This window comes from Triturus cristatus, chromosome 4_2, assembly GCF_964204655.1.
Source record: "Triturus cristatus chromosome 4_2, aTriCri1.1, whole genome shotgun sequence".
In the NCBI taxonomy this organism is placed as follows: domain Eukaryota; kingdom Metazoa; phylum Chordata; class Amphibia; order Caudata; family Salamandridae; genus Triturus; species Triturus cristatus.
Genome location: NC_140586.1, coordinates 44,506,447 through 44,532,477, shown reverse-complemented (window position 1 = coordinate 44,532,477; position 26,031 = coordinate 44,506,447). Strand labels below are relative to the sequence as shown.

The window sequence follows — 26,031 nt, the reverse complement described above, 5'->3', positions numbered from 1 at the left end:
CACCTCTCTTCACGTGCAATGTTTCGGGGGGAAATTTCCTTCCTGTTTTTTACATATGCACGATAATTAATTTGCACCATTTCCAGCAATTTAAATTATTTCATAAATTAAAATTAAACAGTCCTTTCCACTAAACATGATGCGTATTTACTATCACACTACCAATTATCCACCTCACTTATTACCTAGCACTACTGTTGAGTCAATGAGCCAACAGTAGTTGGTATAAGATAATTTATTAAAGTATTAGTTAAAGATAAGGCCCACACGCAGGTGGAACAAGTTCAATCAAGAGTCAGGGGTGAAATGGTGAACATTCCAGTACGTCATATTTATACTGTGTATCAACGTCACAGAAGGGAAAGAATGTGATAGGACAGAAGGAAGGAAGAAAAGGAAAGAAGATAGAGTGAGACAAAGAAAGATAGGTGGAAGATAAGGAACACAACAACTACCCATCCCATTGTTTATATTAAGAACCGCATAAAAAAGTGCAGTGTTCACTATATCATAATACTTTCTTAAAACAGCCGTTGTTCATGTTGCTAACTGGTGATGAACGTTGATACCGAAAATGATCATTGTGGTCGTCAACATGAACACAATTGTCAAACCTTTCAGAAAATGTGGTAGAATGAGATGATGCTGAATTACCATCTCTATTAAAACTGTCAAAGAAATCAGAATTAGAATCAGATTTGTCGTTCTCCAAATTCTTAAGAAGGATTCTTTCTTGACCGGGTTTGAGACCTACAACGTCACTTTTACTCCACCAACCTTTAGCACCTAGGTAGACTGAACCTTTTTAAACTTTCTCAATTTTGTATGGTCTGGTAAAGGTCGATTCACCTTTTTGGATTTTAAAAGGTTTTTTGACAATGACAAAGTCACCTATTTTAAAAATCTTATTTTTAGTTTTGTTTGCAACATCATGATAAGCTTTAGTCAAGACTTGTTTTTCCACTAATTTCTGATGTACATTCAATTTGGAATCATCAATTTTGGTACTTTCAGTATTATCTTGATACCAATGTGTACATTTTGGTGTCAACATGGTATTGCTTTTTCTCCCTCTCATTAGAAAGAATGGAGATTGACCAGTGATTTTATTCACTGTGTTGTTGTAACTACAAACTTTTTCTTGAATATATTTTTGTACAGGTAACTTTGATGCAATGGCTAGTTGGACACCCTCTTTTAGAAATCTATTTACCCATTCAACTTGGCCATTTGAAGACGGGCTGTACAATGGAGTTTTTTCTTGTTTAATGCCGAACTTATTTAAGAAATTGCACATTTTTGACGAGACTAATTGGGTACCATTATCTGAAACTAAAATTTTAGGTTTACCTTTAATGGCGAAAGTTTCCTGCAAAAACTCAATTACAATATCAGTTGTTATTTTAGACAAAAACTTATAGTGAATCCACTTTGAGTAATAATCAGACAATACCACAAGATATTTACAGTTCTCTTCCATACATACAAATGGTCCAGAAAAGTCAATAGCAATTTTTGACCAAGGGTCTCTTGGTATGTCAACTAATTGCATATCGTTTTTGCTTACTTTCCAATGTTTATCCGCTCTCAAGCATTCCTCACAAAAATCAATGTGGTTGTTGACCTCTGTATCAAGACCAGGCCACCAATAATATTCTTTGAGAATGTTTTTTGTGGCTGTTGATCCTGGATGGCCTTTATGTGTGATGCAAATGAGTCTTTTTCTAAGATTATTAGGTGGAATGAATAAATCATGCCTCATAAGTAGTCCATTAACCACAGTTAATTCATCTGATACTTGGTGATAACATTTTAAGTCATTATTCAAATTACGCAAAGGAGGCCACTTAGTTACAATAAATGTCATTACTTTTTGTAATGTGTTGTCTTTTTTAAGATTTTCAATCCATTCGGTTTCTGTTATATCACCAATATTAGTATTGTGGCATCAATTGGGGCAACCACACATTCTACTTCCTCTTGGTCTTCCTCTTTACAGTTGGCAATAGGCATTCTTGAGAGGAAGTCTGCCCTAGAATTAAGTTTACCAGGAATGTATCTTTAAAATTATATTCTTGTAGTTTTGCAATCAGTCTTACAAGTCTAGAAGAAGCCTTATTGTTACCTCTCCCTGAACCTTCCAACATATATATAAGAGGTTTGTGATCGGTAATAGTCTCGAATTCCTTACCCCACAGATATGTTTTCATTTTTTCCACTGCCCATACACATGCAAGGGTCTCCCTCTCGATGGTACTATATGCCAATTCAGATTGTCTAAGACGTCTCGAAATGAAACCAACAGTAAATTCTTCACTCTTCATTTTTTGAGTAAAAACAGCCCCAATGCCTACAGCACTAGCATCAACTGTTAATACATTTTTTTTTCTGGATCATAAGGAAACAATGTAGGTGCACATAGTATAGACTTTTTTACATCATTAAATGCATAAATTTGATCTTTCTCCCATACAAATGTTTCTCCTTTTCGCAATAGTTTCCTTAAAGGCTCTACTTTTTCTGCATACCCTTCAATAAACCTTGAGTAGTACTCACAAAGACCCATAAAGGACTTTAATGTGTCTTTATCATTAGGGCATGGTGCTTCCTTTAGAGCTTGCACCAAGTCATCTTTTGGTTTTATACCTTCAGAAGTAAGCTGATGCTCAAGATAATCAATCTTATCCTGTGCAAATTTACATTTCTTTTTAGTTACTGTCATACCTTTCTCTTTTAGTTTTTTAAGTACCTCACATAATACTTTGTTATGCTCATCCATAGTTGGGGCATGTACTAAAATGTCGTTCTGAAACTTTTCAACTCCTTTAACATCCTTAAACATTATATCCATCATTTTTTGAAAAACACTCGCGGCTGAAGCAAGTCCAAAAGGTAGTCTCACATATCTGTATGCTCCAAACGGAGTCACAAATGTTGTGAGATCCTTAGACTCCTCAGCCAATCTTGTTAGATGGTATGCTGACCTAACATCAATCAAAGAGAAAACTTCGGAGCCACTGTGGATGCCAACATCTCCTGTATTTTTGGCAAGGGATGGCAATCCACAACGATATTTTTATTGAGAGACCTCAAGTCAGCACACAATCTCATCTCGCCATTTTTATTTTTGTGACGACAATGGCGGAAACCCATTCGGATGATTCAGTTTCTTCTATTACACCTTCATCACAAAGTTTTTGAAGTAACATCTTAAGTTCCTTCCTAACTGATAAGGGCACTTGCCTAACTTTGTGTGAAATAGAAATTGAGTCTTTTTTTAATTTTATTTTATGCTCAAAACCTTTGACGCAACCTGGTCCTCAAAAACTTCTTTGTTTTGTTCTAGGACTGCTTCAAGTGTTAGGGATTTATTTTACGCTTTTTCTGTTACAGAAATTATCATCCAAAACTATTGGTTCATCTGATCCAACCTTCAAAATTACACCAAGTTTGGCTAAGTCTTTCCATCCTACGATGTTGCGTCCTTTCCTGGCTACATACATTTTACTAAAAATTACTCTACCTTTAAAATGTAAGAAATCTTCAAAATACCCAACCCTTTCAATTTCAAATTCCCCAAAGGCTTTGGGGTTGACGTCAGTTTCTTTTAGATCACAATCTTCCCAGAGGTCATCAAAAGTTTTGACTGAAATTATGGTTATTGGTGAACCAGAGTCAGCCATTATCTGTAACTCCACCGCACCGATGTGTACACTTCCTAATGGTGCTCTAATTCTACTCTCTTGTGCATCAATTGACAGAACTATATTGGAACACATTTCCTCATCAAATTCTTCTAATGCACTAACTTTGACTTTGTACTTAATGGTACCTTTGACATTTTTACACGATGTAGTAAAATGACCTACTTTTTTACATTTTCCACATCTTTTTCCCAATCCTGGACAATTTAGAAAGTTAGCTAAATGTTCTTTTGATCCACATCTTGTTACAGATGTGGATCAAAAGAACATTTAGCTAACTTTCTAAATTGTCCAGGATTGGGAAAAAGATGTGGAAAATGTAAAAAAGTAGGTCATTTTACTACATCGTGTAAAAATGTCAAATGTTACCCTTAAGAACAAAGTCAAAGTTAGTTACTGTAAATTTTACCTTCTCTACTATTGTAACTTCTGTTCGTGTTTTCATATTTTTGTTCATACTTCTTTCTCTCCTGTAAAGCAAAAACATTAGTAGTTTTTGAATTTTCTCTAGATAATTCAATAGTAGATATTAAAGAACTTTCAATCCCTTTAGCAATGTCAATAAATTCCTGTAAGGTAGGATTTCTACAGGCCAGTAAACGTTCCTGAATTTTCTTTGTGTAGCATTGGAAGACAAACTGGTCCCTTATATAAACATCTACCATCTCATTGAATTCACAGTTTGTGGCAAGAACTCTCAACGCAGCAATGTACTCCTCAACTGACTCTCCTTCCAATTGCTTGTGCATAGCAAATTTATGTCTGCCAACCATAATGTTCGGCTCTTCTGAAAATTGCTTTTCCATACGTTTAACTGTTTCACAATATTCATCCATGGCATCTAATTGCCCTGCAGGTTGCTCAAACTCCGGTAAACTGTCAAATATTTCCTGTCCAGCATTGCCTAATAAACCAAACATTATGGCTTTCTTTCTTTCTGCACTATATTCTTTTCCATCAATAGCCACCAAATAGTTTTCAAATGCTCTATGGCAGTTTTTCCATCTCATTGGTGTTTTTCCTGCTTCATTCAGAAAAAAAGCTGGTGTGCAAATTGCATTACTTTGAGCCATAACCGTCTTAATCACACAATTTTCTCCACCTTCAGATTTTACTTCTGTGTCACTCATGGAGATTATTATGTGCTTAAAATATGTTTGAGTTGATATTTATTTTAACATTCCTTTTCTTACCGGCAGTTTAGGCGAACCTTCCGTGTAGAAAATAACTTCTGTGTCAGTTTCATGAAATCCAAAATGGCCGCACGCTGTGCGTGCAACGTGAAGCGTCAATACGGAGACTCACAGAGTTCAGAAGTCGATCAGGTGGTAACACGAAGGGTGTTACGTCACAAGCAGCAGCGCAAGGCAGAACACAGCTGTGCTCGTGCTCAAGAGACCATCGGTGAAAATAAACGGCCAAATCCAATTCTGACTGACACAAAGGTAAATGTGCATATAATTACAAGGTAACTCGAAGCGCAGAATGTAAGAAATAGACGTGCTCGAAGAGAAATACCTTTTTTAAGATGTTTGTAGTCCGTTAATAATTCTCTGTTGTAGAAAGAATAAAGTTCATGGAAGTTCTTCGGTGAATATTGTTAGAAGTGATGTTCCTCAGACAAATGCGCTGTGGGCCTTTGAGAATTCCTCGTCGACAAATTGTTGAGTCAGTGAGCCAACAGGAGTTGGTATAAGATAATTTATCAAAGTATTAGTTAAAGATAAGGCTCACACGCAGGTGGAACAAGTTCAATCAAGAGTCAGGGGTGAAATGGTGAACATTCCAATGCGTCATATTTATACTGTGTATCAACGTCACAGAAGGGAAAGAATGTGATAGGAAAGAAGGAAGGAAGAAAAGGAAAGAAGATAGAGTGAGACAAAGAAAGATAGGTGGAAGATAAGGAACACAACAACTACCGATCCCATTGTTTATATTAAGAACCGCATAAAAAAGTGCAGTGTTCACTATATCATAATACTTTCTTAAGACAGCTACTTCCCTTTCATTTCACATTTTAAATCAAAGCTCATACCATCCCTCGTTCATTAGTAAAGAACAAAAGAATAATAGCTGTTTCACAGCAATTTAGAATAAGACTTTAAACATACTGTACAACCACAGTGAAGTACACCCCAACTAAAATATTAGCTCACCCAGAGGGAAGACCAATTGGTTTTGCCAATGCTTGTTATTATATATTGCCATTTTTTTCCGAAAAATAACGCACAGGCAGGCTACCAGTGAAATTGAACAGATTTTCCTGGCCGCGCCCCTTTTCTGTCACCACTTTATAACCTCAAAATGTGGTTTCCAATACCACTATCATTCGCGTTTGAGCGCATGCTTCTGCCTTTAAAAATGTTATAGCTGTTATTTTTGTTATGCCGCTAAGGCGTTTCTTTTAGTCTTGAAGCGTATTAAAATCGAGAAAGCGAGTGACAGACAGCTACCACCATGTGCCAGGTCACCAATTGAAGCTCGATATTTTCGTCTGCAGCCAATTAGCGCAAAGAGGGGTGGGTCCTAGTCTGAAGGGCCGAGGAACCTAGTAGACAGTCGACCGTTGCTGCTGCGTCGGTTACGTCCACAGTGTCGAGTCTGGCGATCTGGAAGGGGCGAGGTAAGATGGCGGCTGTGGGACGAGGCCCAAGGGCGGAGAAGGCCACGAGGGAACGAGGAATAGCGCCCATAGCGGAAAAAACTGCTGCGAGTAAGGTTGCACTGTCGACGGCGTTATTAAGGGTCTTTAGTTGAAAACTGTGATATTACCTGCCCACGGCGGCGATGTAAACCGATCGAGACCCTGAGTAGAAAAGTGCGACGAATTCAGGCGTGTGTTAGAACTCCTAGTGTAGAGCCAACAAGTAACGGGTGAGAGAACAGAGAGGCCACGTTATATATTGAGAGGGGATCGTCGGTAAGGTAAGGATGGCGGGGGTGTAATTTGAAACCCCGACCCCTGTAAAGGAGTTAAGCTTGATAATAAAACATTTCCGTATAAACACTCCATATTTTGGTGGTTATAATGCACATTCTCTAAACACGATATTCATATATTTTGTACAGAAATACAAATCTTCACAGTATCACAGGAATGCAAATACAATTGCTTCCGAAACTGGCCTAATATCCATGGGCTTTTTTTTACCCGGAGCCGCCGGTTCGTCACCGTTTCCCTATATTACAAGTGCGCACCGGCAGCCCCAGAGGCTTGTAAAAAAGCCCCTCAGGCTCAGGCCACAGAGGGCTCAAATGAGTTATAAGAACGGACAAAGTAGAACGTGGGCTCTCTGGTTCACAAGTTTATCGGTACACTCGCAAGCAAGGTGCAGGTTTTAGGCTAAAGAAGTGTATTTGCCAGTTGTCCCATAAACAATAACACATTCTTCTTCGGGCAAGGTGTACATCATTTGAAGCGTCATATTTATTTTTAACATTATCAAAGTACTCCACCCTTTCCTTTCTGTGTTTATGCTCTTTCAGTCACTAGATAAGAATGTAAATAGGTACTTGGCCAGATATGGTCACTGACATGATAGCTGAAGAAAAAAGATATTATTCTGGAGTATAAAGATGTGGTAATGCATCTAATCTTGGTTAATGCTCTTAATTCTAGTTAAAAACAAAATTGGAGATGTGGGTGATGCATGCGCCACAAAGTACTGTTGCTTGATTCAATGCACGTTCATTAATTATACAAGCAACGCCCAATTCATATAGTGCACGTATTACTATTTATTATGTATCCATGATTTAATGTCCAAATTATTCACGGCTAGGCAACACGTGTTTCTTCTTGTCTAGTGACTCGCAGGCCTAAGGCTTTCTCAAAGCTTTATTCGTGTTGGTTTAAAATTGAAAAACGTCAATTTTGGGGTGGGTCTGGCTGGAACGCGTACTAAAATGCTTACATATTTCCTTGGAAAAGGTGGGCATGATGTTTTTAACACAAAAATATGTATCTAACTCAAACGAGTCAACTCTGCAACATATGTTGCAGCGCAGTGCAAGACCCCTTGCGAATGTTGACCTTTTGCTTCCATGGCTTGGTAAACTGGTACTAATGAGGTGTAGCCAATGCTGAGACAGTGTTAACATGTGCAACAAGCGTTGGCAATGCAATTGTTTTTAATGAATGCATGGTCAAGCCAGACCTAAAAATCCATGTATGTTAATGACTGCCTCCCAACTGTGCAACTGCCAGACGGAAAAACAAATCTCCAGTTTTCTAAGTGCTTTTTAATAGCGTCTCAATTGCTTCTGTGTCCCCCCCCCCCCCCCCCCCCCCCCTTTAAAGTTCTGGCAAAATCATCGTAGCTGTGTGGAGGGCAAGCGCTTTTATTTTCACAACTTCTGCCCTATCAAAATATGTACTCTAGGCTTCCAACATGTGGACGGAGTCAAAGCCACTCTCCTTGTGGGTCTCACATAATTGTCGACAAAATAATTAAGTAATGCTATCACAAAATGTGCCGCATTATGCCTCTTATTGCTGCATAATTCCAGTGGCCATGCGTCCATATCATCACACCTGACCCTTAAAACAAGATCCAAGTTCTTGGGCATATCTTTTTGTTGAGGGATGCTTAAACGTGCATTGATAAATCATACTAACCCGCTTGTGACAAAGCCTACTGTTCGAGTCCCTGCACAATTTGGCATCCATTATTCCTGTGATTAAAGTGACAATTATAGGTTTAGAGTTTATTACCTATCTGTCATGCTAAGTACTAGAATAACGGTTTTCAGGTTGGTCCTACCACTGCGTCATCAGGTTTCCTGTAGTAAGTTGTCTGGACTGTTGCAGTGTAGTTCACAAAGGAGCACAGATGTGGCGAAAAATTGGATTATGCTGAAATGGGGATCTATATTATACTTCAATCTGTGACTCGTGCTATCATTCTAATCTATGCCAGGAGATACTTTACTGGAAAGCCATAATTTTAGGTCAGCTATGGTTCACCAACCAAATAGAAAAAAGGCCCAAAATGTGCATGTTAAGGTGTGCATTGGACTAGGGGATGGTGTAAATCACATAATTTGTGTAGTGCAGTGATACTCCAAGTGCGGCCCTCTTGACCTTTACATGCGCACTCCTAGTGAACAGTAGCACAAGCTGCTAAGAGGCTGAGCATTTAATATTCAGAAAAAAATGTTAATGCCTGCCCGCTTATTTAACATGTTTTTTTTTTATACATCCTTACACAATCCTCGACCCACCCAGAACCCCTAACGCCACCCTGCTGGCATCAGTGTGGCCCTCTCGGTAACCCAGACTTTGTGGCACCAGGGCAAATGCTTGTGGGTACCCATGGTGTAGTGTAATCATGCAGAATTACCAAAGAATAACGCGAAATTGCTCTTCATTTCCGAGAAATGTGTTCTGCGTTTAGAAATACTTTTTAAATTGCCATAGAACACGAATAGCGAACTCCCAAGCTTGCTAAATGTGCTCATGCAGGATTTCCCCCAACTTGTTACAGGCATTTAGTACTTTCTTATCCGAAATGGACGCAAGGATGCATTTTGCGCTAAATGCAGTAGAACAAAAAATAGCGAGCAGGTACCTGCTGTGTTTTTGCTGTAGGATTGTTTTTCTCACAAATGACTCTTAATTGTGAGAGTGATCTCCTAATTATTGGCACTTCTGCGTCAGAGTAACATAGAATTTCCGAAATTATTCAGTTTACTCCAGTTTATTTTAAATTCTGCCTCGACCCACATTGCACATCATCACTCGCGCCCTGCCGTGTTTTTGTCCTTTGTAGACATCATTTCAGATAAGGGGTGTATTGAATATTGCGGAGGGGGGGGGGGGGTTGAAATACACTAGTTATTGTTTCCAGGACACAATACACGTCATAATATGCCACATGAAATGCTTATAACTCCCAATTCGCTAACAGCACAAAATGGCCATTAAAAACATGGTGAGCTGTGCCAGTCATTTGTGTTGGGTGCATTTGGAAACCATAATTGATGCATTTGAATAGTTTTGTGTTTGAGCCGGCACGTAACTCTGCTAATTTTCTTTCGGCGAATCTTTTTATTTTTAAATGATGACTTATTTACCAAGCCGGTTTTCGGATTGGCTTAGTCTACTGGGGGGGGGGGGGGGGGGGCGCAGTCTGTGCTTCTGCAATGCGCAGGGGTTTCGGGTGTGGGGTTTCAGAATATGCTGCCCAACCCACACAAAGCACGGTCATCGGCTTTGCGGAGCAGGGGTTGAGTGCCAGCCCCCGCTGTAAGTAAGGTTAGGCTCGTAGTGCACGCCCCCTGGACTGGCCTTTAAACGTGCTTTTCCTCCTCCTTAATTCCGTTTTCTAAATATTGTTGTCTGTCAGAAGCGGAGGTTGAAACCTTGTCAGGCGAAAGCAGCGTGGTCCTAGGTATGTAGCAGGCTACTGCTCAGTTAGTTTCAGGTACACTGGCAGGTGAAGGGTTTAGTGGAGAGAGAGAAAAGGCAGCGCACGGAGACAAAGGGACTGGCCGGGGTGCGAGTAATTGCATAGCCCAGATTGCTTTTCATAACGTATGCTAAGGGTAGCAGATGCTCTCGTCACACCTGGCTGTTGAATCAACATCCGTTTAGTGTGCGTCGATAGCCAATTTTTGGAAGTGGTATGGGGTACTATTGTATGATCTGCTTGCTATTGTGGATACTGTTAGAGGATGAGAAGAGAAAATAAATGTCAGGGGTGGAAGAGATGAACCCATGGGAGAAAGGGCAGTCGTTGCAGACTGGCTCCACGTTTTTAGCACTTAAACTGCGCAGTGGAGGCACTGGTAACCTGGTACTTTATGGATGTTGCCTGTTTTGTCTCTGTGTTTTTAACAGGAGAATGAACAGGATCCGGATCCACGTGCTGCCCCCCAACCGGGCTCGCCCATCCACAGCTGCAAGACTTCAGGAGCCCCTGGCCTGCGCCTTTGCTCACCGCTCCTGCTCCCACCCCCGCCTGGAAGGCTTCGACTTCTGCCTCAAGCATATCCTTGAAGACCGCAACGCGCCCTTTAAGCAGTGCAGTTACATCTCGTCGAAGAATGTTCGCCGATGCCCATACGCTGCGCCCAAGCCTGAGAAAAAGGATGGGTGTGTTTATGCATTGTGTAAGAAAGCTGGTGGGGAGCCTCGGTAGTGGGGGTACCAACAGGCTGCTCATTTTACCATAGTGTTTCTGATGCCCCGCCGTCCGTTTGATAATTACAAGTCAAGGATAAGAACATTGATAGAAAACAGCGGACAGAGGGTTGCACCAAAGTACTTACTATAGTCATGTTTGCTTTTTTGAGAACTCGGAATCTTCACACACATAAAGTTGAACTGTGGCATTCCTTTAACTTCATAGTTTTTCTCTCTAAACCAGTAATTCTGGTGTATAGTTTGTAATTAACTATTCACATTGCGGAAGTGGGTTGTGGATAAGGAATCTAAATCTGTCTGCTGTGCTTGTGAATGGACATGTCATGCGGGGCTTTAAGTTAGCCCTGGTATCCATCGGTGAAAGTTGGGTGGCCAGAGTTTGCAACAGGCGGAGTCTGGCAGAGTGGGTACCACAGTAGCCAGCAAGTTCAGTCTGGGCTTTGGAATGGAGTGATGCATGCTTAAGACTCCAGGGATGGGCGGATTAGAGGTTCTTGTAAAGTCTTTGGAGCCACAGGAAATCAAATGAGAATTGGGCCAAGGTTTCTAACTTGTTGTCAGGGCAGAGTAGTTGGCACTGGTTTTCATGCACTCTGTTCTTTTCTTGTTCCTGCAGTGTGTCCTTCTGTGCCGAACATGCACGCAGGAATACCTTGGCTCTTCGCGCCCAGTTGAAGAAGTCAAACCCAAGACCAAGTAATGAGTCCCTGCTGTGCCAGCTGAGCACCTATACCCGGACCGACCTGGGCACCCAGACGCAGGAGGCAAGCCGCAGCGAGGCCAGTAGGATTTTGGGTAAGAAGAAATCACTATAGCTTCTGTTCTGGTGGTGATGTCTGTCAACAAGTGCCTCCGTACGCCCCCTTAGACATTTATATTTGTAAGGCATCCCAGATTGCTTAGTGGATGATTTATTTAATGTGGTCTTTCACCACTCGATTCTTCTCTTGCCCTCCACACCCCCTTTGCACTTTGACACTTCCTTACATCACATGGAAGCTTGAGCCTGCGGGTCCCGTCGTCCTGTATTCAGTAAGTGTCTTGTATACTGTAGGCATAAAGTGTATAGTTGCCTTTACCACAGCAGGTCAACTCAAAATGTTTTTATTCCATGGCCAGTAGTTGGATTATCTGCACCTCAACCTTCAGCACGTTTGCCCTTCATCGAGCTTAGAGTTGGCACTATGACCGTTGGGTATATTGTAATTGTCTTCTTTCAGACGAAGACAGCTGGAGTGATGGAGAGCAAGACCTGGTGTCTGTGGATCAAACGTGGCGAGGGGATCCTGACAGTGAAGCGGACAGCATTGACAGTGACCAGGAAGACCCCCTCAAGTAAGCCATATGTCTCTGAACCTTGTTTTGAAATGTCATTGTTTCTGAGGCCCGATGGAAGCACAGCAGCCAATATCTTTCAGGATATTTTGTTGTGGGGTCTGATCTTCGAGGGTATGTCCGTAATGTTTCTTAACCGAAGTCGAAAAATATTTTCGAAATTTATTAAGCCATGCAATCGGAGCTTACCACTGCCTAATTCAATGGTGCCCAGTATTGAAATTTTAAGATTAAAGACTGACCTGGCCCTCTTGACCTGCAGGTCCCATCACGTCTGAAGTGAGCGTTCATATTGCTGAGTCATCTTTACAGTTTTTTTATTTCTATTCCTTCTTCCTCCCTGCCCTTGGGGTGATTCCACTCCTTGTGTAAATATCCTGCTGCCTGGGATAGTTGTAGGAATGCCTGAGTAGATAATCTCCATATTATGCTGTCAACAAAACTCCATAGAAGTGACTTTTGCGGGAATAGTTAAACCTATACTAAGTAGTACTGCTGTTTTATTTGGTCTAGCCCCTTGACTTTCAAAGTAACAAGCTTTTGGGTGAAAGGCCCCAAATGAAAGCGCTTGCAAAGAGTGTATTTTACAGGATGTTTTACTATTCAGCAAGTTCTGAGTTTATTTGTTCCCAAAATTATTTTTGTCTCTTCATGCCCTCCTGAGCTTTTTTCAGCCTTCATTTCCTCAGTGGATACCGCTCTTATCACCAGTAGTACCAGAAGGGCACCTTCTTTCTATCCGCTGGGTCAAATTAAGTTGGGGGCTGTTACAGCATCCCCTCTCTGGAGACCTGTGTAATCAACTTTTGAATGTTTGTGATTAAGTGTAATTGTATTTGTTGCAAGTCTTACTTCCAGAAACAGTTTTGTCGGAGATAATTATTTCAGTGCTTGGCTACAGGGGACATTTATATCTTTTACATTTTCAAACAATTACTACTTCTGATGCTTTTAATTTGCTGACACTAACGCCATCCATCACTGACCCCTCACAGCCCCCAAACATCTTCAATCCCTGCCCCTAAAGCCCTTTACTACACCTAATCTACTAATCCCCGAAACCTAAAAGCCCTTTCTACTCAAAATTCAGCATCTCTGAACCATAAATGTAATCGCTACCCCTAACTCGCCCATTCCTGAACCCTAAAAAAAAATCCTCATTACCCTTAAACACTATCCATCACCCATAAGAATTCCTCCTCACCTGTTGCTACTCATCCCGTAATCTTTAAAACCCCTCAACCCTAAACACCCCATTCTGAACCTTAAAATCTCTTCACCCCAGCTGCTACCCATAATTGAACCCTAGAAGCCCTCACAGCCCTAAACTCTGCCCATCCATGAACCATAAAACCTCTCAACATTACACTGCACCCATCCCTGAAACCTAAAAACCTCATACACCTAAACACCACTCATCCGTAAATCCTAAAAAAAACTCACCACCCTAAACATTACCCACCTCTGAACCCAAAAAATCCATAGTAGACCTAAACTCCACTTTAGTTTAATGTGATTTTGGATTTTTCCTTAGATGAAAGAATTCTAACATGTTTCCTTTTTCTTTTCTTTTTTTTTGTATTTCCTTAATTATTTCCTTAAAATTGGTTTTCCAACATTTGGGTTCCTCCAATATAGTTTTTTCAATTTTTGTTTTCCATTAATTCACACACGTCGAGCTCTGCTGTTCTGTTATTTTTACAGCTTGCTTTGTATTGAACATTTGTTGGATGCATTTTTGTTTTAGGCATGCTGGGGTGTATACAGCTGAGGAGGTAGCACTTATCATGCGGGAGAAGCTCATTCGCTTGCAGTCTCTCTATATTGATCAGTTTAAACGTCTGCAACACCTTCTGAAGGAGAAGAAACGGCGCTTCTTACACAGCCAGAGTGAAGACTTGGAAACGATGGGTAGGTACCTTGTGCTACATGCAGAGAACTCTAGCAGCCAGGTGTGATGAGTGTGTTCTTTGGTGTTGTCTGTACATTGCACTAGCAGTCATCCTGAAGGGTTGGGTACATAGCTCTGCATAAGACCATAGTAGTCTATCTGAAACAGAGTTTTGCTCTGCAGAGAGCACTACTAGTCTGTCCAGAGTAGTGGCTGGGTACACAGGGGTGGGCGAAGAATTCCGATCTGCTGGCGGAGTTAATGGCGTTATGCCCACTCTGTGCAAGGTTACGAAAAACTCTGCAAAGTGACGCGTAGCAGAGTTATTTTTCTTTTCTCTGGCGGCTCTCAACTGTAAGTTGGCGAGTTCTTGCGAGGAAAAAATAACGCGCTAGATCTCGCAGGCGGTCGCAGCAGGTCGCGACTGCTCGCCTTGAGAAGTCCGCCATTCGCGTTGAGGAAGCTGCCGCTAGAGTAGAATGTCTACTCGGGCGACCGAAAGAAGCAGCACCCTCTGGCGCGACACGCAGTGCTGTTCGCGCTGATTTTACAGTGCAGGACAAACTCCTGGTCTACAAATCAATGCTAGCAACACAACTAAACAGTCCCAGTGGGAGCGCAGCTGAGTTTTTCTGGCACTTCGTGGAGTTCCGTGGATTAAAACTCAGTGAACCCCACCCAGACTTAGTACACAGATGCACCTTTTGGACTCCAACCATCTCTAAACGGATAACTTTTTTTGCTGACAAAAGGTCTGATGTAAATAAGTTAATGAGCAGCTCTTTATTAAACTTCTCAATAAGTGAATTAAGTTCAGCGCGTGTCCTTGAAGATTGTCTGCCAACCCATCTCAACAGCACAGTCTTCCCATTGCTTCCTCGGTAGATCCCAACTTCTTATTGATGTGTGAGAATTAAAGTGGTCCGTCTACCATGTTTACTACTTTTGTCCAGTGAATTGTACTTAACAAGTTGGCACGTATAATAGTGATTGGTGATATCTACAGACAGTATAGTGCAAACGGGGCTCATGGTTTTAGGGCTGAGCTTGTCAACTTTGCCTCCTTCTCATTGGTAAAATCTGGCCACTGTTCATTATTTCCACAATAATGTAATGGCACATTTGATATAATCAATTACAGGTTAAGCCCGTAGTTATCAGCCTTTTGACTTATTGGCTTTGCCAATGCTATTTTGCTGATGCTACGCAGCATCAACACATAAATAAAAAGGCATGGTTTGAATGCTCGTATGTATGCGTAATGCTGCTAGCAGCCGCATCGTTACGTATGTGTGGACTTGCATGATTGTATGCTAGCACATGCATACTGAATGACATGACTCCTCTTATTTAATGTTTTTTATTTATGGTTCCTAGATATTGGTCACTATTTGGAAAAGTAAATTGAAAAAGAATGTAATTTTTGCTTGCACAAAAGTGCTTTTTTCAAAACTGAGCCACACAGCAAATTGCAGCCCTCACCCCTAAAAAATAATGCATTGGGATTGGAAGAGCAAATAAGCGGTGGCTAGGGGAAACATCAACGTAGGGGTAGCAACGGGAATTGGGTGGGAAGAGCTGGATGAGCTAAGAGGGTGGAGAGTATGAGGGAGCAACAGAGCACATGGGGGGGGGTGAGGGGGGATTGGAATGCATTTGGGAGAGGGCGATCAGTGCCCTGCGAGTGCTGAGAGGAAAAAAAGTAGCTTGCTGCTCGTGAGCAGCGGAAGGATTCGATCACTAGATCAAAAGGATGCTAAAGAACCTATTCTGCAGAGGCGGGTCTAACGCAGTGTGTGTAAAGCCATTGAATAAGAAGCATCCAAGTGAGTGACAAGTAAGCCAACTAAGGTTACCGCTGTGTGTTGTATACCAAACTGCGCCATCCATCCCTGGAGGGACCTTCTACCCGGACAGTGGCCCTCTGCCACTCAACCTTTCGCAGACTGTGATGGGAGAAGAGAAGCACGTGAGCTACCCCTTTATGGGTTTCAGAACTCCTGGGCACGATGGCAAATAGACAGGGATTTGACAGGTGGGATTTGATAGGAATCTCCACAGTGGGAGACATATGTACGACTAAAGGGGTGATCCCATTTGCTGAGCTGCAAAACACATAAGAATTGGCCCCCACAGAGACCTTCGCTACTTACAAGTCTGGCACGCCCTCATTGCAGAGGGTGCCCCAGAAAGTGGGAGAGGGTCTGGGACAGATGGAACATATATAGAGGAAACCCTTGTACGGCCTGATAGCAGCAACTGCTGAAACGACTTTGTAGGTCCTCCGTTCCGATAAAACAAGGAGGGGTGGCTGTATTGTCCTATTCAAGTAGAAGTGTTAATGATGTTTACAATAGACTTTTGCACCACATATCTTTACATCTCAACTGTGAAAGATAGAAATCACTTAGAAATGGCAGATCAGTTACTGCCATTTGTAAATAAACCAATGCTTCTATTGCCACAAACAATGTCGTGATGTTTAACCTCATGTTAATAGAAAGAAAGCCAGCTAATGGTAAGCGGTGAGTCGGCTCTAGGCCTACTGTAAGGTTTTAATGTTGTCCTCCAGAAGTTTTTTTTTTTTTACTACTTCCCAGATAAAAGCTGCCTGTAGAAGAAACCTAAAAATGAAAATCGGCATTTTTTATTTTTTTTTAATTATGTGCCATTGTCATATCCACCTTATGATGCAGCACAAACTGTTTCTTCCGAATATGGCTCTCAACTGGAGAAAATAGATGTTTTATATTTCTCTCTCTGCCTTCCCATGCATCTTTTAAACTGCATACTTTGTTGCTCTCTGTGCCCTTCCTTCTGTCTTGGGAACAGCCCACTTTGTTTTTTTTCTCTAATGTACCTTCCGCTTGCTTTCCACAAGATGAAGCTGAAAATGTCTTTTTCTTCTTGTCAACACACCACTTGTTTCTCCATGCCCTTCTCACTTTCTGAGCCAGCTCACTGTTCTGTGACTTTCCTCGCTCTCCATTGTAAAAGACACTCTACATTGTTTTCTTTCTCGCTGAAACGGCATCCCTGTTTGTGCAGTGCGCCCTATCCTGCTGTCTGTGGGAAAACTATAAACATTGTATTTCTCTCAGACCCCCCAGGATATTGCGGCATGGGTTAGCAAATTTAGCGGCACAAATATGTAAATTTAGCTGCATTTTTGCGGCAGTTAATTTTACAAACCATTAATTTCAAGCATGAAATCAATGGTTACTGTTTTAGCAGAGTATTCCTCTTTGAAATAGGCATGTTTAAAGTGTCTGCAGCTCTACGGAAGCACATCTCCAGTCCTAACCTCATGGGAGGGAGCTGTATTTCTCCCTGGGATGTTCTAGTGCCCATGTATGCATCCCTGCAGGGGTAACAAGCGCTATATAAATGGAAACCTTTTTCATTCTTCTATCCCTCCGCTATCCTTCTGGATCCAAATAACTGACTAACCTATCCACCACACACACTCCTTTCATATTTCACTATACTAATTCAACACTAATCCTTCTTGGGTTCTGGAGTAGTGTGCTAATCGCAGAAAAAGCACTTTGACGCCTTATCTGGGGTAGTAAGCGCTATATAAATGCAATTACAATACTATGACCTCCCTTGCGTAAGTTTTTGGGAGACAATGCACCCTGGCAACCCATTAAGGGGAACACTAACTTTTTTTTGTACGCCGGGGCAGTTTTTTGCCGCTCTGACAAAAACTGACAATTGTGCTCCTGGTGTGGGTAGAAAGCCCATTGTCTGTATTCCTGAATTTATGGCGAGAGCAGAGGGGTGCTGATAATTAGCTGAAGTGGATCCAGAGCGCAGTGAGTATGCATTCCCCCATAGGTCATCAAGGCAATCATAATTAGCCCGATCACCTTATGGAAAGTGTCATTTCTGTCTTGGTGGTGTCGCATCTGGGGAGATTGGCATTGGATTTAAAAACCTGTGCTGTCCCCCAGGGAATCCTCTCTTGTCCTATTCACCTCTGGATCAGAACAAATACAAGATGTAGAGGACACGCCGGTCTCCACTTATGACTCTGCTTGATTTTATCAAGTGACTGTCTATGCACAAGGGTGACTCTCCTTATAACCGGAGGCAGGACACTTTCTTTTACTATGAGACACTGACTTTTGTAGCTGGCCCAGGTAGAATTCTTTAGAGTTGGGAGTACAATTCCCTGAATTACTGGATCAACTAGGTAGACCGTTTGGGGTGGGGGTTAGTTGGGGGGGGGGGGGGGGGCGGGGCGGGTGTAGTATGAGGTATGTGCGTATATGTTCTCGTGCTTAGTGCGCGAGGGTTCGTATTCTTTTAACTGAGGTTCTACAGTCTGGCTGCGAACGATGCGTACGAGGATTCCTTCAACGTTAGGCAGTTGCTGGAGATCCTGGTATGCAGCGGGAGCGCCGGGCTGTGGGTGTCATTGACCTGTACAATAAATACTTCAAAAGAAGAATTTCGTATCCTCTCTTACTTCATTTGGCGACAAGGAAGAAGAACGGACCGACGCGTCTGACACCCACCAGCATATTTCGGAGATTTGGGCGCAGCAGTTTTCTACGGGACTCCGCCTTGTTACGTTTTCACGCTCCTGCTGCCAGTCTCATTGGTCATTTATTTTTAACTACTTCCTGCATATCGGTGTTATTCCGAAGGCATTCTGGGCCACTTTCTCGTAATTGGAGACATTGCGATTACAACGCGCTGTCTCCTAGCAACGAGGGAGGGCTTCCTTCGCTGACATCACACGCAGGTTTCCTAGCAACGCCCACAAGCTCGAGTGAGGAAGATCGACGCTGACATCACACTCAAAGGTTTCCTAGCAACGCCTACAAGCTCGAGTCAGGAAGACCGACGCTTATTTATTTATACTCGAAGGCAGCCACGTGCTGAGGCATTACCTGGCTGTTAACACTATTCTTCTGATCCCAGGTAGGATCCAACCTTCGTTTTTAACACAGTGACAGGCACACTTTCGTCTCAAGCACATTTCAGCCTGCACCTTTCACGGTGACAGGCACACCTCTCATATGTTCTCTCAAGCTTAGTTCAAGGATATTTTGGTCACTTTTTAAAGAACCATTTCATTTTTTTTTTTTTTTGTGTTTTATATGTAGTAATGATTTAAAATTGTTTGATTTAACAGCATAATAGTCACTTGCTCATTTTAAACTTGAAATTTTTCTATTTAACAGCATAGCAACCCATTCATTGTTCAAATTTTGTCTCACCTATAATTTATCAATAATCCATTTTGGTCATGGCTTCTGCTCAGCAGTTTGCACAACCTCCTCCTTTTCTACAACGACCTGGCAAACCTGAAATTCCATGGCGTCAGTGGGTTAAAGCCTTTGAAAATCATATTGTGGCTATAGATGCTGTTAAATTTTCTCATGATCGTAAAGTTGCTATTCTGTATGGTTGTTTGGGCCTGGCAGCGCAACATGTTTTTGAGAATTTACCAAAATTCCCAACACCACCTGGGGAAGCTGGAGATGCGCAACATTGGAATTCTTATAAAGAAGCGTTAGCTCGTTTGGCAAGACATTATGACCAAGAACCAAACATTATGCTTGAGAGACATAATTTTCACAAGAGGAAACAGCGTGAGGATGAAACAGTAGATGAATACATTGCTGCATTACGCGTTCTTGCTTCCACTTGCGAATTTGAAGCAGATCCAGAAATTTATATACGTGACCAGTTTGTTTTTGCTTGTTTTTCCAGAAAAATACAGGAACGCCTACTAAGCTGTAGAAAACCATCCTTACAAGATACAGTTGATATTGCCAAAAGTATTGAAAGGTCAATTGTTACGTCAAAAGTTCTTCAACAAGACCAGTCTGTTAACTCTTTCAGTTCGGTTCCAAACGAACCTGCGAATTCTGTCAATGCCGTTAATGTTCGCAAAATTTATAAGCAACCTTTCAGAAAGGTTAATACGATATGTTTCAGATGCGGTTCTCGTTCACATCTTGGAAATCATCCCATGTGTCCTGCGTCAGGGAAAAGATGTGTTTCATGCCAAAAAATTGGCCACTTTCAAAGCGTTTGTAAATCTGTCAAGAGACCTACTAGAGTTAATAGCATTGAAGTTGTGGAATCCCTTGAGGATTGTACAAATCAATTTCATGACATGATTGTCTCGATTGAATGTAACTCAATTTTCAATTCACATCAGGTCAAAGGCCCCATAGGTGTTGCACTATTTGGTAAAATTGAAATTCCTATCATGGCAGATTCAGGTTCTCCTATAACCATTTTATCTGATGTAATGTTTTTGGAGAAATGGAAGAATTCCATCACCTTGACCAAAACAGACATCAACCCAAAAGCGTTTGGTGAATTTGACATAGAGATGTTGGGATTTTTCATTTCTAGGTTGGAATGTCTCGAAAGATCAATATACACTAAAGTCTATGTTGCAGTTGGGGGACGCAATATAGTTGGTTGGCAAGATCTTGCTAGAATGGGGCTGTACCTCCTCCCTGGGGGGGATAATCCCATTATGCGGGGTGATCCACCCCAAGGTTATTCCCCAGTCGGATGGTCAGAAGATGTACTAAGCTCAGTAGATTGTGTTGATGGCACAGATCAATCACATGATCTCAGAAAGATTCTAGATCTTTTTCCTAACTTGTTTTCCGATAAACTTGGCACTGTCAAAGGTTTCCAACATCGGATTAAGTTAAAAGCAAATGCTCAACCCTTTGTACATAAGGTTCGCACTTTACCACTTAGTGCTAGGGATGAACTCAGGTCTACACTTAAAAAATTGTGTGATGATGGGGTCATTGCACCTTGCAACTCTTCAGAATGGGTTTCTCCCATCGTTATCGTCCGCAAAAAATCAGGCGAGGTGAGGCTATGTGCGGACTTGCGCACTTTAAATAAAAATATATTAGTTGATTGTCACCCACTCCCAAGGATTCATGATCTTCTTGCTAGTTTAGGGGGTGCAAAATATTTTTCATTAATCGATCTTCGTTCAGCCTATCACCAAATTTGTTTAACAGATGATTCACAAGAGCTTACCACTTTTGTCACACCCTTTGGTGTCTATAAATATCTTAGGCTTCCTTTTGGCCTGGCATCTGCAGCCAGTGTTTTTCAAAAAATTATGGATAGTTTATTTCAAGATCTGCCAGGTGTCCAAGCTTATCAAGATGATATACTGGTTTTTGCAAATGACTGGGAAACACATCTGAAAAATCTTACTTGTGTTCTATCCAAGTTGAATGATGCGGGCATGACTATCAGATCTGACAAGTGTCAATTTGGGAAACAACAGTTAGATTACTTAGGTCATACGTTGTCTTGTCAGGGGATAAAACCTAAGTTTTCGCTTGTCGAGGCCATCAGTCAGGCTACTCCTCCCTAAGATAAAGATGCGCTTCGCTCTTTCTTAGGTTTGGCAGAGTACTATGCCCGTTTTGTTAAAGGATATGCTCAGACCGTGGAGCCATTACGTGCCCTGTTGCGTAAAGGTTCAAAGTTTCTCTGGTCCAAGGAAGTCTCATTTTCTTTTGATCAAACAAAAAAAATGATTGTTGAAGCTCCTGCTCTTCATGCTTTTCAAGATGATGCTAAATGTTTCATTATGGTGGATGCCAGTCTGACAGGTTTGGGGGCAGTTCTTGGTCAGTGGGTAGCAGGAAAGGAACATACCATAGCCTTTTCATCCAGAATGCTCAAACCTGCAGAGACCCATTATAGCACAATTGAACGTGAAGCACTTGCTTGCGTTTGGGCAATAGAGAAGTTCAGGAACTACATTTGGGGACGTGAATTTGAAATATTCACCGATCATAAACCTCTTACACATTTACTTGATGGTGATGGGTTTGGTAGGACCTCTGCCAGGTTGATTCGGCTTTTGTCAAAATTGCAAGAATTTCATTTTACCATAAAACACATTTCTGGTGGGGGAAATTTCAGGGCTGATTGTCTGTCACGCATGGCATCTTATGATGCTCCTGATTTAGATGTCGTTGAGGACACAGAGTGTGTTGTTGCTGCACTTGACGCAATCAAAGAATGTCCTACCATTACTGAACAAACTTGGTTGGAAGCTTATAGTAAGGATATTACACTCAAATTGGTCATGCAATATATTGTAAAGGGTTGGCCAGAGAGTAGAAAGCTGTCAAATGAGTTAAAAGCATTTTCTATGGTGGCTTCTGAACTTTCCTTGGTCAATGGGATGGTTATGAGACATGAATCCTTTGTTCCCCCGGTGAGTTTGAGGGAAGATATTATTAAATGTGCACATCAGGGTCATTTGGGGATTTCAAAAACCTCTCCACTTATTAAGTTGTATTATTGGTGGCCATCTTTAGAATCACAAGTCAAGTTTTACATTGATTCATGCTCAGAGTGCCTTTTGTCAGACAAAAAATGGAGGGTCATGAAAACACCCTTACATCCGGTCCCTTTTCCAGACAAACCTTGGGAAAAGGTTGCGATGGATTTCTCTGGTCCTTATGATCTTTTACCTCCCGAGTTGAGATATTTTATTCTCTTGGTTGACTATCATTCCAAATGGATTTATCATATGTTTTGTGATTCACCTAGTTCCAATAATGCCATTAGATTTTTGAAGAGTGTTTACTATTGAAGGTTCGCCCTCCATTATCGTTAGTGACAATGGTACACACTTTGTTTCACAGAAATTTGAGGAATTTTTAGCGGAAAAGGATGTCACTCATTTCAAGGTTGCTTTGTACTCACCATCATCTAATGGGTTAGTTGAAAGGGCTAACAGGGTGGTCAAAGATGCTATTCAGGTAGCTCTTTCTTCAAAAAAGAATGTTCAGGATTTTGTTGAGGAAAAATTATGGTCATACAACATTTCACCACATTGTACAACAGGTCTCCCGCCTTTTTCTCTGTTGAGAGGAAGGAAAGTTCACACTACCCTGTGCCCTGGTTGGCTGCAGGGTAAACGAAGTGAGACTACACCTCAAGATATTAATCTAGCTTCACGGATTCTCGAAAAACAATCCTACATGAAAAAGGTGTATGATCAAAAGAAGAGTTTTAATGATGTTGATTTAAAAATTGATGATTGGGTTCTTATCAAAAACCCAAAGAAAGTGGCAAAAGGTTTGTCTAAGTTCTCTTCTCCAGTGCAGGTTACAGATGTGCATAAAGGTTCAGCACTCCTTGGGTATAAAGGGTGGTGGAACAAGAGATCGCTTGTCCGACTAACTGATTCACAGGTTTCATCCTTATTGAAACTGTCTAAGCAACAGTTTGATCAATCTGATTGGACAATTTGGCTGCATGATGGTTCACATCGGGGGGAGGCTGGTGAATCAGTGGGAGGACAATTATCTGACAAGGTTCCTCATGATAGTATTGGGCATGCATTGTCTTCTCCTACTGTTTTGGATACACGTCAAAGAAGATTGCCTGCAAGATTTAATGACTATGTTTTGTCTTAATGATTTCAATTAGCATTGCTGTATTAATAGTTAACCATTCACTTCTGTTTGTTAGAAGGAGAGAAGTTGTAGTATGAGGTATGTGCGTATATGTTCTCGTGCTTAGTGCGCGAGGGTTCGTATTCTTTTAACTGAGGTTCTACAGTCTGGCTGCGAACGATGCGTACGAGGATTCCTTCAACGTTAGGCAGTTGCTGGAGATCCTGGTATGCAGCGGGAGCGCCGGGCTGTGGGTGTCATTGACCTGTACAATAAATACTTCAAAAGAAGAATTTCGTATCCTCTCTTACTTCAGCGGGGTTGCCCGTGACCTACTCGCCCTGCGGCAGTAATTGTGTCAAGAGATCGTTTTTATGCCACAAAACCCCTTCATTTGAAGTTTCTTTACAATATCCATGAAGGTTTGAGCTAGGCTCGGGGACTGGTTGTGGAGTGAGGTGGGTGTTGAAGTGCCTTTCAGGCCTACCCTGGGGATGCCCACAGGTTCAGGGACTATTCCGGAAGCCATTTCCTGGTTACTGGTTCTGTAACTATACAAACTGTATTCAACTGCAGGTTATGTGCTGGTTTGAGTATATTTTATGGCAATGTTTCCTGGTGGCGGGAATCTGACCCGTGGGGAGGTGGTAAATCTTGTACATGGGTGAAATGCTGTCGTCATTATGTGCATCGTCACAATATGTAACGTGTTTTTCATTCCTTATGCCCGCGGTTTCATTTGGCTGGATGATAATCTATTCCAGACGCATTCCTTCAATTTCGCGGGCACTTTTGGAAAAGAAAAGGGGAAAAATCGCGGATTTTTTCTTTTCCAAAAGTGCGAAATTCTGGAGGGTCTGGGTCTGTGTTTTCTTATGTTTTTGGAAAGGGATAGTGCTTTCTACCTAATACACCATTTCTCTTAACCGTTTCTCCAGTGTATGGAAAGACAGTTTCTTCCTAATTGTGCTAGTCTTTCTTTCTTATCTGCCCTTTCCATAGGCAGCAGCCTCCTCACGGGACCTGAGGGGCTTTCACTCAAGGAGCGCGAGAATCTGAAACGCTTGAAAGCCCTCCGGCGTTACCGCCAGCGCTACGGCGTGGAGGCTCTCCTACACCGGCAGCTGAAGGAGCGTAGGATACTGGCGACGGAAGGGTCTGCTCAACAGGTACCGTTGTGTCTCCGTGTTGTACGTGACTCTTCCTTGTCGGGACCTTTTCTGAGTAGGTAACCTGTGTGCTGGTCTTGTGACTAGTGAAACTAGGCCAGTGTCTTGGCCAGGCTGGAGAGTTTTTTTCGCGTAAGATTGTGGCGTCCACTTTGCACAAACCCCCAAGCAGCTGGCCACCATGCCAGGGGAAAGTATCCAGTATGAAGTCATGCCATTTTTGTTTTCTTTCTGTTAGTGACTTGTCTTTCCGATGTATTCTTCATATTTTCTCTTTAATTTGTTAGTCTTACCGTCGCAAGTTGGCAGATACGAAAAGTTGTAGAATGACTTTTTAAAATTTGTACTGAAATGGTCATATTTCTTGCTGATTCTTCTACGAGTCAAATGCCTTCCAATCTTCCAGTTATACTTGCTCCGAGCTCCTCTCTACAACTGGCTGCCTTATTTATTCCTCATTGTAAAGACTTAGATATGTCAATTCCATGTCCCCCAACCTCCTCCTTAGTATCGAGAAGGAACTCCTTTTGGAATGGATGTTTTCCTCCAGTGCAAAGATTTTGGACCACTAGATGGTTGCTTACTCCAGTATGCCTAACATTCTCGATCTCCCTTTCCTGAAGGTGCACACCACTCGCTCCAGTCAGAGGTGCTTGGCGTTCGTCAATGATGTCCGATGTACTCAGCCGTCTCTTCCAATGACCAGACACTGCATGTCCCGTATCCTTTGTATTTGATGTGTGTTCAGCACGCCAATGCAGCTTATTGTTGTATTCCCTTGCGGAGGAGGGTTTGTGCCTGATCTTTCTTTTGGGTGTTACTTCATTATTGATGCAAGTATGGTCTTGTGATGTATGAGGGATCTGGTGTTCAAGATGTGCGGACTGTTTCCAGCGTGCTTGTAGTCTCGTTTTATTTTCTTGGTGCTGGTGAAGACATGATGCTTGAGGCGCTTTGTTCCATGGACATAAATGCTGATAACTTGAGTGCCTCTGTATCCAGGTATGGTTGCTGGCAGCAGGAAGAGGCCTTCTTAATATTCCCGGAGTGGTTGTGTGCCTCTTCTCCTTGGCCCTTAATCGAGGCTAGTGGTTTGCTGTAGCCACTGGCTTCAAAGAGGTGCCCACAGTATCCGCTCTTTCTGTTGTATGTTGGTTTCTCCTGGACGTCAAAGGAGTGGCCAGTGCAGTTGGAAGAGACATAAAAACGTTCACGATCATGTGATTTACCTAGTTCCCTGTCACTCCGCAGCCCCAAGATCCTCCTGCCCCTTTAAAATGTATTTACCACTTGTTCAGTATATTTTAACTTTTGACTAATGATTCAGTCATCAGCTTTTTAGAGGGCGCAAACCAAC

At 41.9% G+C, this 26,031-nt stretch overlaps 1 protein-coding gene and 1 non-coding gene across 3 annotated transcripts in view; both read left to right on the top strand.

The window, feature by feature from the left end:
- Positions 1–6,192: 6,192 nt before the first annotated feature.
- KANSL2 (KAT8 regulatory NSL complex subunit 2) overlaps positions 6,193–26,031 on the top strand; it is a 34,583-nt gene continuing 14,744 nt past the window's right edge. Inside the window, exons 1-7 of one of the 2 annotated variants that reach the window (XM_085600389.1) lie at positions 6,193–6,330; positions 10,549–10,803; positions 11,471–11,649; positions 12,075–12,189; positions 13,937–14,100; positions 24,508–24,674; positions 25,298–25,394. In XM_085600389.1, coding sequence (XP_085456515.1) covers positions 10,553–10,803; positions 11,471–11,649; positions 12,075–12,189; positions 13,937–14,100; positions 24,508–24,674; positions 25,298–25,394 — 973 coding nt within the window. In that variant the 5' untranslated portion in view covers positions 6,193–6,330; positions 10,549–10,552. Of the gene's footprint in view, positions 6,421–10,548; positions 10,804–11,470; positions 11,650–12,074; positions 12,190–13,936; positions 14,101–24,507; positions 24,675–25,297; positions 25,395–26,031 lie in introns of both variants that reach the window. The other variant, XM_085600388.1, reaches the window with a different exon arrangement.
- On the top strand, positions 25,743–25,878 carry LOC146832916 (small nucleolar RNA SNORA2/SNORA34 family). Its single transcript, XR_014960851.1, has one exon. It is a non-coding gene; the product is annotated as a small nucleolar RNA SNORA2/SNORA34 family (small nucleolar RNA).